The sequence below is a fragment of the Vanessa cardui genome, chromosome 20 (assembly GCF_905220365.1).
Source record: "Vanessa cardui chromosome 20, ilVanCard2.1, whole genome shotgun sequence".
Classification (NCBI taxonomy): Eukaryota; Metazoa; Arthropoda; class Insecta; order Lepidoptera; family Nymphalidae; genus Vanessa; species Vanessa cardui.
In genome coordinates this window covers 4,973,700-4,988,794 of record NC_061142.1, presented here as the reverse complement: position 1 = coordinate 4,988,794, position 15,095 = coordinate 4,973,700, and the positions used below count along the sequence as shown (strand labels likewise).

Genomic DNA, 15,095 nt, shown 5'->3' with positions numbered 1-15,095 from the left:
TATGTAGATTGTTTTAATTGTATATCGAACACTAATTAATTTCGGATACAAGTGAAACAAATGATAAAACAGGTTTTTAAAATTAGTTATGTATTAAAAATGTCTAATTATAAACTCGAGCTTAATACGTAATGCAAAGTCAACGGCTCTAGTCGGTTGCATAAGAAAGATAGGCCATACTTTCGATTATCTAACAAAATAGAGCCCTATGGGTACTGTTCCCGGTAGACCTGAGTATAAGTTTCATATTTCCGCGTTCATTTTGTACCGCTCCGATGAAAATTTAAAATGCTTCCGCAGTGAAAGAGATTGGCCATTAAATTTACGAAGAATCTAGAATAGAAAAGGAGTTTCTTATGTTTCGTGCATCAAATACAGCAACAAACAGTTAATTATATTTTTAATAAACCTATTTGTTTTTCTTATATGAATGTTTGTTAAGGGATATTCTTGCAAATAGACTATAGAATAGTATTTATATAGATAAAGAATGCATGGTGAAATATCACATTACATAATTATGAACAAAGCGGTAATAAACGCACTATGAATTGTTTTTAAGTACAACTTGTTCGAAAAAAATATATCGTTCAAGGTTAACTTGCAAAAGGCGTACTTAATTAAAAGTTTAATTGAACAATGATTTTTTTTACTAGACTATATTTATTGAGATACCATCATTGATCAATAATATTTATAAGAATTTAAAAATACAAATTTATTTTTGATTAAACCTTCCTGTCACCTAACACAACATCAACAACAACAGCCTATAAATTTTCCCACTGCTGGGCCAAGGCCTCCTCTCTCTTTTATGAGAAGATTTAGAACATATTCCAACACGCTGTTCCAAAGCGGGTTGGTGGAATACTCATGTTGCAGAATTTATATGAACCGCCGAGCTTGAGATGATAATTATAAACCCAAATAAAGTACATGAGTATTCAGTGGTGCTTGCCTGGATTTGAACCTGCAATTATCAATTAAGATCCACGTGTTCTAACCACAGGGCCATCTCGGCTCTTTTACCAATCAAAATATAAACTGATTCACTTATATCATATAATTAAAGTAATCTAAAAAGAGGCTGCATATATTATTGTATGTGCGCTAGGAGTAAGGATAAGCTTATAACGCCAAGTTTCCGACTCCGCAAAGTCAATAAATCCTTCTTGGGGCAAGGTATCCGTTTCTATAATAAAATTTCGCAGATATTTTTAACTTTGCCGTTTAGTAAATTCAAATCGTTTGTAAAAAATACATTGGTGGATAAGGCGTATTATTCGGTATAGGATTTTGTAGATGATAAAGAAGCGTGGAGTTAATACCTGTTGACTTCCAAGCAGGCTATATTAATTTAAATAACTGTTTTGAACTAACATGACTTTATATTCATTAAGATGTTGAAAAAGAGTAACTACTGAGTTTCTTGCCGGTTCTTCTCGGTAGAATCTACTTTCCAAACCGGTGGTAGCTTCACTTAATTGTAAAATGACGATTCAAAAGTGCTTGTAAAAAGCCTACTTGAATAAAGTTTATTTTGATTTTGATTTTTTGATTTTATCTTATCTGTTCTTTATACACATTGTGTATTTTACTAAATAAGTATGCCGAATGTCGCCTGTCGACTATGACTAATACAGAATCCATTGTGAAAGTGTTATTATGTAAACAATGAATTTAATTGTTCCTTATGGTAGAATAATAAAATAAAATTTAATATAAAGTAATATAAAAAAAAATTGAATAATAATAAAAAAAATTAAATTAAAATTATGTCAATTTAAGAAAATTTGAGATGTTGGGGATCCCGCGTTATATATAATTTCTGGAATGACGAGTGTCCCAACAGAAATTATATGAATATACATGAATTTCTTGCCATTAGGTAATCATTAATAGAGCTCTTTTTGTTTGTTCAGTTTTCCGACTGGATTCCACAACATAAATTATATTACCGCCAAAAACCGATACTCTTTATATCTGCGATCTACCTTGAAGAGTAAGTGAACCAGTGTTGCATTCAGGAAAACAATGTTACGCAAGCCTTTTTAGATATTCATCAATTCTTAATGGTAAATATCCAAAAAGGCTTGCGATTCGATGAAATGTATTAATTAAATAATATCGGAAATGAAATAATTTAAATAGGTAATTTAAATTAATTAATCACTAACAAATTTAAGAAGTACTCATTGCTTTATACCTAAAACCAACATCTACCTGACAGCAGTAAAACCTAGCATATATTAAATGGTTAAAGCCAGAAAAAATTTATCCATTTTCAGAAATACTTGAAATACAAATCATGCTGGTAAATCCTAAGACTTACACTTAAATATTAAGATTTACCGTAGTTCGAGCTTATACAGTAACATATATTATATAGTGTTATATTCCACGAGCGTATTTCTCCTTTCGTCTCGTGTGAATTATATAATAGGTTGGGGAAAAAGTTTCTTCGTATTTTATATGAAAATTCAAAAAGTTTTTTTTATAGTTTATTTACATTTGACTAAAGTATGTAGGTGCCATTTTGTTCCATAACTTTTTGCCATCTTGTTGGTAGTGACATGATCCCATTGCTGAAAAAATTTTGGGGCTTCTGATCGAAAAACTGCGACAAGTGGTTTTGGCAGTCCTCTCGTGATGTTAACCTGACACTGCCTAAGGAATTCTGCAGAGACCGAAACAGATGAAAATCTGAAGGTGCAAGGTCAGGACTATACGGCGGATGCATTAATACCTCCCAGCCAAACTCTCGTAATTTTTGTTGAGTGGCCAAAGATGTGTGAGGTCTAGCGTTGCCATGGTGAAAAACCACACCCCTTCTGTTGATCAATTCTGGCCGCTTTCTCTCAATTTCTTGCTTCAATCTCATCAATTGTTCGCAATACAGTTCTGGATCGATGGTCCTGCCGGGCGGTAACAGCTCATAATGAATGATGCCCTTCCAATCCCACCATACACACAGCATTACCTTGTTGCGAGTTAATCCGGGTTTTGCCACAGTCTGTGAAGCTTGACCGGCCTTTGACCACGATCTTTTTCGCACGTTCTTGTCGTATGTGATCCACTTTTCATCACCAGTTATCAGCTTCTTCAAAAATGGTTCGGTTTCATTACGTCGTAATAAAGAATCACAAATGAGTACACGGTTCATTAGGTTTCTTTCAGTGAGTTCATGAGGCACCCATATATGGAGCTTTTTTGTGTACCCAGCTTTATTCAAATGAGTCAAAACCGTTTTGTGGTCAATTGCCAGTTCTTCAGCTACATCGTAACTACTAATTTGCCGATCTTGCTCCACTTTTTCAAAAATGGCATCAATTTTGTCCGTAACAGGGCGACCAGAGCGAGATGCATCTTTGATATCAAAATTTCCGGCTTGAAAACGCTTAAACCAAACTTGCGCTACTCTCACAGATACTGCATTAGGTCCATAAACATCACAAATTTTTTTCGCGGCTTGAGTTGCATTTTTACCTTTTTTATAGTAAAATTTTAAAATTTATCGAATTTCTTCTTTAGATTCACTCATTTTAACAACTACAAAAACAAATGAAAATCACACAAATTCCTAATTTGAATTTGGAAGTGCCTTCTTTAAAATTAAAACTTTTTAATGATACCAAAACCAGCCAGATACAAATGGTATAACCAAAGAGATTTTATTACAAGTTCATACATACTATATGCGAAAAGACTTTTTCCCCAACCTAATATATGTGTATATTTGTCGTATCTCAAAAACATTGGTACAGAATGTGATTAGAATTGTTTCTCTCAGCTATCTGGAGGACATTTGATATTCTTTGAATACGTTATTATATATATTATAATAATATATATACCTGTTGACTTTCAAGCAGGATATATTAATTTAAATAATTGTATTTAATTAACATGACTTTGTATTTTTTAAATGTTAAAAAAGAGTAACTACTGAGTTTCTTGGTAGAATCTACTTTCCGAACCGGTGGTAGCTTCACTTAATTGTAAAATGACGATTCATAAGTGCTTGTAAAAGCCTACTTGAAAAAATTGTATTTTGATTTTGATTTGATTCATTGTATGATGTTTTGTAGAAATGAAAAATAATAATTGTTTCTTAATCAAGGTTAAGTAAGAATATATAACCATTTAATACCTTTGTTAGTTTACTAATAACGTAATGATTGTTTTGTTTGGTATTCCTTATTAGAAAAACTATCGTTTCAAGTTTAAGGAATGAAACAAATAAAAAATATATATCAGAATAAATTATTAAAAGCAGCGGCTGCCAGCAAACCCGCAATCAGATCAGTAAACATTGCAAAAGCTGGTATTTTTATCGAGACTTGTGAAACTGGTGATTGGATTGGGATTTCTCATTGTCAATAACAAATAAAAAAATAATTAACGAGATTTTGTCGTAGCTTTGCTCCGGGATAGTTGCTTTACATTTGTGAAATTAGAAATTATTTAACTATTATTCGTTTAAAGTGTATCATTATTTTTGATGTGAAACAACTTTAGTCAAGCTGTGGGAATAAGACCGACTCTGTCGACGTAACCCGTTACGGGAAACCTCCTATATATAAATATTGAAAATTTAAAATCATTTGCTTAAAATATCTTTTAAATATCCAAGATCTAAGAGATGACAAAAAATATATGCACCTCACTATAATATGTAACACAACATTATAAAACATTACAAATCAAGTAGACATTTTTTTTAAATTAATAAAAATAGAAGTATCACATTAGTCTCATATATGATACTTATATGTATTATAGTTGACGTAACATAAAAGTTCCAATTTAAATAAAACTTTTGTTTTAAAAATTATTATAAAAACGACAAGAGCTTTTATGTAAGTAATTTATCCTGGTACTGAACGCTATGTTTAAATACGTTTCTTTAACGTTATGCTAAGGCTTTACTTAAAAACAAACATCTTGTTTCGTTGATAACTTTTATCAAAAAATAATAACAGTGTTTTATTATTTAAATTTTGTTTATGTTTTCATATTTATAAATAAAATGTTTACCATTTAAATATTATTAAGTAGCGCGAGAGGCCTCTGAGTTTATTGATAACAAACCACATTGGTAATTCATTAAATATACACTAAGGAAAGTAAAGAATTTAGGTTGGTTACTAATTACATAATTTTATTAGTAAATAAACGGTCACCTACGTCGTATTATTCCTTTTCGACTTAGCACCACCTCCACTTATAATCTGCTGTCTTAAAAGTATCTTTTTGAAATAATTGATTAATAACCCTTAATTTTAACTCCTGAGATCGATGTTTTACGAAACATACGTTTTCGATTAACGCAACAAACGCGCCCGTCTTGCAACTAGTTCTATACTGGCCCAAGCTACGGTCTCAGCCAAGACTGTTACTTAATCACCACCCACCACTGAGCCGCCGTATTATTCAACACATTGAATACTAAGACTCAAAAATGTTTCCATACGTAATTGTATCATAATCGAATTTAGATAACGAGACAAATAAAATAGATACATGAAAATTTCTTCCTACTTCCTACAAATGTTATAAACGCGAAAGTTGGATGGATGAATTGTTATTTATTTTCACGTGGAAACAACCCAGTGGATTTAAATGAAATTAGGAAAAGAGATAACATATGCCTAACGTTACACATATCCTTCCTACTGCTTTCCTCTCACTTGCCAGCATAACCTAGTTCTGGATCAAAATTCTTACGTCATGACCTCCGGGAACATTTTATTGCCACCAATGAACCACACACCTAAAAATACTTTTTTACATATGAGGATATTTTTATTAGATATACGAGTATAATATAGACTTTCTCCGGAGCTATACAACAACAACAACAACAACAGCCTGTAAATTCCCACTGCTGGGCTAAAGGCCTCCTCTCCCTTTGAGGAGAAGGTTTGGAACATATTCCACCACGCTGTTCCAATGCGGGTTGGTGGAATACACATGTGGCAGAATTTCTATGAAATTTTTCACATGCAGGTTTCCTCACGATGTTTTCCTTCACCGCTGAGCACGAGATGAATTATAAAGACAAATTAAGCACATGAATCAGCGGTGCTTGCCTGGGTTTGAACCCGCAATCATCGGTTAAGATGCACGCGTTCTAACCACTAGGCCATCTCGACTCTCCGGAACTATATGACTTAGTTAAATTTGGCAAGTTTTATTTTAACTATTTGTATTGTTATTTTACTTATGATTATTTTATTGGTAATAGGCATCTGAAATAGCAGCATTTTTACGAAAATCAAAAGTACTTATAAAAGAAAACAAAAATGGAAAAATGTCAAGGAACAAAAAAACGCCTATTGACAAGACAATACAGATAAATTTAAAAATCTTTTATCATTACATAGTATTAAACAAAGTCGCTTACCGCTGACTGTCCCTATGTATGCTTATATCTTTTAAATAGCACAACGGATTTTGATGCGGTCTTTTCCATTGATAGATTGATTCTAGAGGAATGTTTTTATGTAGGTATAATACATGCACAATATAGTGGAGATATACCACTGATAGACTACTATAATAATTTATTAGCAGTATCGTACCCAAGCGAGGCCGGGCCGGGTTGGTAGTTTAACTATTAATACAACAGGTTCTAAACAAAGTGGACTCAGTAAAATACAAAAAAAAATGCGATAAATTATTGGAACGCCGGTCTGAAAAAAGTTACCAGTCTAAAACTAACTGTCTTCTTTAAAAATAATAACTTTTCATGGTATCTCTTAATCCGATGCTGCTTGATTGAAATAATTTAAACCAAAATAAAACAGGTAGTGCCGGCGTTAGAGGGACTGACACCCTGGGCAAGAATATTTTGGTGCCCAGTCGGCCCACTTAAGGAAATCAAAATCGGATGTTAATTTTTTTTTGAACCCTGAAACAATGTGAACGTGTATTAATAATTCTATTTTTCCCTTAGCGTGACCCAGAGCTAACGACGTGGATGCAGAAAGTTATGTAGCTCCTATTTTCCGTATTTAATTATTTTTTTAAAATATTTTTTATTGTTGGGGGAAGTATTCCACCTCCACCAATCGCCCCCCCCCCCCAAATTTGGCGCCCTGGGCCGTCGCCCCATCGCACCCCTCCCTAACGCCGGCACTGACATAGGTAGATATTTAATAAATGCATGAGGAATCGGTGAACGAAATATTAATTATGTATTAATTAAAATTACCTGAGAGAAATTGCTCTTTTATTTTGTAAGGCACTAAACTTATTTAAACTTACGAGTTTTAATTACAACTTGAATGCTGACCTTTTAACAAGACTCAATTATAAACTCCAGTTATATAACAGATTAATTCATGGAAACTCAATGTGAAATTTCAATAATAAATGATTCCAAAATCAGCTTTTTTGGTTATATCATCAACAAAAATGTAACGACAAAGCCATTTAGATCAGAAGAAAATATAAGCAGAAGGGAACGAAAGATTTTCTTTTATTTATAGCATCTACAGTGTTAAGTTTAATTTTAACATATGAAACTTAACAGATTTAATACCCAATATTTATTGTAATAATGATAAATATTCTTTGACTTTCTACAAAGCAACATATACGCCAAAATAGTACTTTGAAAGTAAATTTAAATGGATTAAAATTTATGGATGAAGCTGAAAATCAGTGATAGTTTTCTTTATAAGCTCAAATATTACGATGTTAAAGGTAAAGCTCTTGATCTCATCGCTTCATATTTAAGTCAAAGAATCCAGCAAGTTTTCATTAATGGAATAAAGTCTTCTGGATCTACGTTAAAAATGGGAGTTCCACAAGGTTCAATTTTGGGTCCCTTTCTATTCCTAGTATATATAAATGATCTTCCTTTCTATGTTAAGGGTATTTGTGATATAGTGTTGTTTGCTGACGATACTTCGCTGATTTTTAAGGTTGACAGGAAAAAAAAATGACTATGACGATGTGAACGGTGCATTATCACAGATACACAATTGGTGTACGGTAAATAATTTAGTTTTGAATGCTCAAAAAACAAAATGTGTAGTTTTTACCCTACCTAAGGTTAGCAAGCAAAATTATAATATATCTTTAAATGGTGACCGTCTTGAAGTAGCTGATACTACGGTGTTTTTAGGAATAGAATTGGATTCCAGACTTCAGTGGACTTCTCATTTATCATCCCTAACAGGAAGACTCAGCTCCGCAACATACGCGGTTAGAAAAGTTAGACAACTAACTGATATTGATACCGCTCGTTTAGTTCATTTTGGTTATTTTCACAGTATTATGTCATATGGCATATTACTTTGGGGTAACGCTGCAGATATTGAATCTGTCTTTATTTTACAAAAGAGAGCAATTCGGTTTATTTATAATCTTGGAGCTAGAGACTCTCTTCGGGATGTTTTTAACAGAGTAGGAATACTTACTGTTGCGTCGCAATATATTTACAACAATATCATGTATATTCACAGTAACATTGATCACTTTGATAAAATCAGTGATAATCATTGTATATGCACTAGAAGTAAGGATAAACTTATAACGCCAAGTTTCCGACTCCACAAAGTCAATAGATCCTTCTTGGGGCAAGGTATCCGTTTCTATAATAAAATTCCGCAGAAATTTTTAACTTTGCCGTTTAGTAAATTCAAATCGTTTGTTAAAAATACATTGGTAGAAAAAGCATATAATTCGATACAAGATTTTGTAGATGATAAAAAAGCGTGGAGTTAATACCTGTTGACTTCCAAGCAGGATACATTAATTGAAATAATTGTATTTAATTAACATGACGTTGTATTTTTTAAATGTTAAAAAAGAGTAACTACTGAGTTTCTTGCCGGTTCTTCTCGGTAGAATCTACTTTTTTTATTTTTTTTCGCCGAGTCAAGAAAAGTCGTGGTTATCGGATGTATGGATATATAATATTATATTATATACGGACGTATAATGCTCGATAGCGAATGTATGTCCCTTTCAGGGACCTCTTCGTGAGGATAACAGTAAGAATAGAATCCAGAGAGTTTCTCGAATTCGCTTATTAATACTTTTTTTAGGCTATATTACAAAATGCCTTACTTATAACTTAGCTATTTAACTGTCTATGTTAAATAAGTAAGTTAAATAACTAAGTATTTTTTCATTGGATGTTATTTTTAGTTAATTTTGTGGGAATTTTAAAGAGCGCCCTTCAGACCGAATTTCGACCAGCGGCCTTTCTGATCATTTTATTTCGGTTGCTTTGAAATAAATTCCTAGTTTTTATACATTTTCGGAAAGCTAAGAAAACGTTTATGTTTTTTAGATAATCTGCAAGTTTCATAATGTTCTTTTATTTGAAAAAAAATGAATTAATATTGTTTTCTGTCCCGCATTTTAAAATTTGGACCGATAATTATTGTTTATAATTTGAGAATTATCCAGTATTCTAATCGTTTTTATAAATCAGAAAAAGAAAGTAGATTTTAATTGATACATTTTTTAAAATAAATATAATTGATGTTGCATTTTTGACAGATTTTGAAAAAAAGCTAAAAAACGTGATAATTCAAAAACGGTTCACTTCTGCATGAGCCACATGGGGGTTACAAATATTGCAAATAGTCACCCCTATCACCTTCTAACGGGAATACGTCCAATTACTAATAACCCTGTATATTTTATTGAGTAACTCTTGGAAGACTGCCTTGGTGCATCCGATCCCTATAACTGAACGAGTTGGCGGTTGCCCAAACCCGTCCAATTTTGGCAGATCAGAGCATTAATGTCGTTATACCTATATGGTGCGTGCTCTGATTTAAAGTTCGTCAATGCTGGTGTTCCACAAGGTTGCGGTTTATCACCCACTCTGATTCTTTTGCATTTCAATGAATTGCTGCAAATCTGTAACATTCACTGCTATGAAGACGACAGTACCGAGACACCTCATTACACCGGCCACCGGCTGGAGAAAACCGAACGAAACTCTTGTCTGAAATCGAGTCTTAATCTAACAAATTCTCAAACTAAACTTAGCCGGCTAAACTTAGTCCATATAAGATTGCTTTATTACACTATTAACATATCTGATGGCGAGGCAGTAGACCGGCTCCCTGCCTTCACCGGCTCACTTAGTAGCTACGGACGCCCCAGCTAAACTTCCACTTCAATCCCCAAAATGACGTAAGTTTGCGCGATAACCGCTAAAAAACTTTACCATTATTATAATTACCATTTGTCATATCTTCACGATTTCAGAAGATTATTATAGCCGCCAGCCTCGTTCAGTTCCACGGCCAACTGGAAGGCAAAGTAGCAGTATTCACCCGTACCAACCTGATGATTAAAAATCCACAAAAGCGTTTGCGATTTTGTAGACAATTTCTACCTCGCACAACAACTGTTGAACCAGCTTTTGCCGACGGTTTATCCGAACCTTAAAAAAAGAAGCGTACTCCTTCATTAAAGGACGGTAACGCACCTGCAAGCCCCGGAGATGTCCATGGGTGGTGGTAATCACTTTCCACAAGGTGAGCCTCTTGCTGGATTGCCCCCTAAAACGTAAAATGTCGTAGGTTGTCTTTTAAATAAATTTGTACAAATAACGTATAATTTTAATATATTTATGCTCATTTTAAAATAAGCCTGTTGTTTTTTTTTGGAGCACGAACCAATGCCATCAACCCCCGCCCCCGCCCCTCCAAATGATATACTACAAAATTTACATGATTGGAACGTACAGTATACAATGCCTTACATGTAATAGAATTTATAATTTTTAAAAGCAGTTTTTAACCCTAATATTTATTTATATGACATTTGGATTAAAAAGTACTTTTACTCTATGACTGTAACTTTATTTGTTATCTGTATTCTGTATTATTATGTGTTTCAACTTTCAATTGACTGATTGTAATTCGTACTCACTGATAATATTCATCAAAAATCCTACAAGTTTTATATAACGAGAAAGTGCTATTTTACAAGGCTTAAATTTACATAGATTAACGATTTTCAAAATTATTTGAATATGGCTACAAATAATTATCCCCCGAATACCTCGAACATTCCACCTTGTAATGCGAATGATCTTCCACCACCATACTCTGCTGTTGTAGGTAATCCTCAATATGGTTTCGTTGTACCTCCGGGTGAACAATTTCCTGCCTCGGGTGGTGTCTTCCCGCAACCAAAACAATACACTCCAGTCGGAGTCTATCCTCATCCAACAGTCCTACCTACTTCTGGTCAACCTCAAACTGATGTTCCGCCTCCGCCTCCTGGTATGTCTGTCCCCGTTGGTGTCGTGATGCCTCCTGCGGTTGGCAGTGAACCCACCACTGTGACTTGCTACAACTGTGGCAAAGTTGTTACCACGAGGGTTACATATACAACAGCTTGGCATACTCATCTTGTTGCTGGTTCAATTTGTGTAATCACTATGTAAGTTAAAATAAATATATTTTATGAAATAGTTTTCATAAAACAATAAATAATGTTACTTTTTATAATTTAACAGGGTTTGTTCATTATGCTGCCTTGGACTAATACCTTATTGCTTCGACACTTTCAAGGATGCTGAACACTACTGCCCCAACTGCAGTACCTTTATTGGTAAAAGCAACAAATGTTAATGAAATATTTTTCATACGTATTCTTCCTTGTAGATTAACAATATATTGTACATTTATTTGCACAACCTTCCTTAAATGATCTCTTGAATAAAATATACCTAGATTTGTGTCATAAACAATTTGAAAAACCTTTATTAATGAAACATTCTTATTCAAGATAGTTTTGTAGTTTTTATCAAATAATACCTTTATATTTTATTCCTTTTTTTAAAATTCAAAATCACTTTTCAATTATATATTTATCATGGTGCCATTTTTATATTTCAGCAAGAACTTATAGGTACTAAACATGTTATGTTGGTATTACATGAATATTTTGTTACACCAACAATTTTGTGCCTAAAGATTTGATAAAAATATATATTATTTATTATTCTTTATATAAATATTTGGGCTGGTGGCCCTGATAGTTTATAGATTTTTGTTTTCTTATGTGCTTATATATTTTTGATTTAAAATTAAGGTAGTTAAATAAGATACTATTTTTGTACCATGCGTAAAGTCGTAGTTTTTGTACAATTAGCAGCATTGTTACTTATAAAGAGAAGCAATCTTGTGTCGTCTTGTTTTGTTTCATCAATACGAAAAACATAAAACAGCATGAAAATTAAAGAGATGAACTTAAATTAGAAATAAATTTAAACTTATTTCTAAAAATGAATATTAAATAAAGTGTCATATATTTCATATTTTTTTTATTATCATAAAATTAACTGTGATATTGTTCTGACATGTGTGTACAGTGTAGGTAAAAATAATATTGTTTTATAATAATCATATTTATTTCTCTTAAATTTCCATTTATCCAGTATTGTAAAAATTATGTATATTGAAAAAACCATATTTTTCACTTGAAGTTTAAATGATTGTATTACTAATCTTTAAGTCTTCTCAATTAATACACAAAAAGAGAAATAGAATTGTTTATATTGAATAAGCAGAGCAGGAGAAGTTGGAATTCCATAATTTATGTTAGTATTAAAATTACACTATAATTACTATCATGTTATTTGAGTATGTTTTAAATAAGATATTTAAGCTTCAAAATAAGGTATTTATTATAAATTCTTTCTCACATTAAATAATAAAATGCAATAAATTTTATGAATTTGATAACTAGATTTTCATTTAGTTTGTAAGTTGTGAATTAAACTCAAACACTAGAAATGTTGATATAGTTTTTGAGAATTATTTTCCTTTTATTTTATTAGGGCCTATATTATGTAATTAATATTATTCATTGACGAAATTTGTTTGATAGATTATAAACAAATTGTTGTTTTTCTCCAACATGTAGTTTTCAACCTTTCCATTTAATATTGTTTAAAATGTAATATAACTGAACAATATAAAAAAATGTTTTCTTTTGAAAAAACCCTCTACAACAACTGGTACATATTAATCAGAATTGATAAGATAATTTAAATCAGTCACTGATAAGCATTATCGTGTGAAGTACTAAATGTATTGATGTGTTGCTCAAAGTAAACTTTTTGTTTTTATTAAATATATTAAAGTGATCGAAAAACATGACAAGTGCTGAAACAACACAACGAGTTATAGGAATGGAATTGCTGGATCCAAATGGCATCCCTCCACCTCCATATACAATATCAGATCCCTTGCAACAACCCCCTGTGACTAATCAGCCTGTTAGACATGAAACAATTATTGTACAACAGTTCTTAAAAGATGAACCAATATATGTGAATTGTCCGAGTTGTCATAAGAGGATTTTAACTACAATTAAATTTGTCAACTCTAATAAAACACACTTATTATCTGGATTCATATGTGGTTTGACACTGTAAGTATTTAAGATTAAATATGATGTTAAATCATTGCAAAATAAGTGCTTTTATCATTAACTACTAATTATCATAATGCATGTGAATTATAATGATTCAAAACACCTTTTAAGAAGTTTCTTGAATAGTGTATATTTCTGTTACATATTGCAATTTTTTTTCAGATGGTGTTTACTTTGTTGTCTTGCTACATTACCTTACATGCTAGCAACATTCAAAACAGCTGATCACTATTGCTCTAATTGCAATTACTACATAGGTAGTTATTCCAAACTTTAAGAATAATATTTTTTTATGATAATCAAATTGGGACTAAATTTAGTAAATAATATATATGTACAAGATTTTTGTAACTCACTGTAACAGTTCAGTAATAAAACTTTATATCCATTGTGGTGGTATTGTTCAATTATAAAATAAAGAAATAAGATAATATATATTTTTTTAATTACATCAATTTTATTCAAACCTTAAAACAATAGTATACTTAATTACTATGTGGTACTTGGAGTCTAAAACAGTCTGAAGCTATTTTCCATTTTCCTTCAACTGCAACGATAAGGAATGTTTGTTGAAATGGTTTTTTAACATCGTCGTTTTGGTATGTCACATCTCCACAGGCTTGAATCAGGTATGTCAGTCTATTTGCTACCAAATTTTCCGATATCGGTTGGGCATCTAATGTTTTCAATACGTGATTGCTGGCAGGCAAATCCATGAGAAACTTTTGGATTTTATCATTTCCGTTAATTCCATTCCCATTCCAAACCAATAGTCCTGTGTCTAGGTACAACTTCGAGGTTAAATGTCTACTATTATCTACTTGTTTGTAGAATACTCTTGTGAATTCTTCTGCGGTTTCGCACGCATTGTCTACATTTTTCAATGCTACTTCACTTGCCATTCTCAAAAGGATTTATAGTATAACTGGTTACAAAAGTGCACTGTTTATTATTTATATTTTCACTTTACAAAATTCATTGAATGTCAATGGACATTGGACACGAACAGCTGATGAAATAGTGCAACTACAAAAGCAGTAGTTGTAGTCTGTGGTGCGAGATTGTGAATATGAGATATTAATAAAATTTTTACCAACATGTGCTAATAAAAAAATATATGAAATACAATTTTAACGTCAAAGCTCAAACAACTACAACTATCAACACAGTACAGTAGTGACAGATTAAATAATATACTTGACACTATATAGAAGTATGACAACTTCCAGTGTTTACAATAGTTCATCGGTATTATTTTATTAAACATTGCGAATCCTTTATTCCTTAAATATAAACTGTTTTTTTGATAATAAATATATGTGAATAAATTTCCACTTATTACACAAGCCCTGAACTGGATGCAATAAAAAATGAATAAGCCAACACCTCCAACTATATTAAACTATTTTTGTCTTGTTGTTTTGAATGATATATTTTTTATTGTAAAATATTGTCTTTAACCTGCCTTGTTAATGGTTTAATCAGATAATACACTCAGGTTTAATTGGCGGCGTCACACCCAGGTTACGCATAGCATAATTTGAAAAACACTGATTTATTAAGTTGTAGCCTTCCTCTATTAATCTATATGAGTATGTACGGTGTACAGTTTAAATAAAAATAAAGAATTTTCTTTAAGCTTTGTGCTTGTGATTACATGAAAATTATCC

At 31.9% G+C, this 15,095-nt stretch overlaps 2 protein-coding genes across 2 annotated transcripts; one reads left to right on the top strand and one right to left on the bottom strand.

The window, feature by feature from the left end:
* Positions 1-10,859: 10,859 nt before the first annotated feature.
* LOC124538327 (lipopolysaccharide-induced tumor necrosis factor-alpha factor homolog) lies at positions 10,860-13,858 on the top strand. Its single transcript, XM_047115357.1, has 3 exons — positions 10,860-11,424; positions 11,501-13,422; positions 13,588-13,858. Exons 1-2 carry the CDS (start codon positions 11,012-11,014, stop codon positions 11,613-11,615), a joined length of 528 nt encoding a protein of 175 aa, XP_046971313.1. The 5' UTR covers positions 10,860-11,011; the 3' UTR covers positions 11,616-13,422; positions 13,588-13,858.
* Positions 13,845-14,778, bottom strand: LOC124538328 (NTF2-related export protein). The gene has a single exon (XM_047115358.1). The coding sequence runs from the start codon at positions 14,325-14,327 to the stop codon at positions 13,911-13,913; it is 417 nt and encodes a 138-aa protein (XP_046971314.1). The 5' UTR covers positions 14,328-14,778; the 3' UTR covers positions 13,845-13,910.
* Positions 14,779-15,095: the final 317 nt, after the last annotated feature.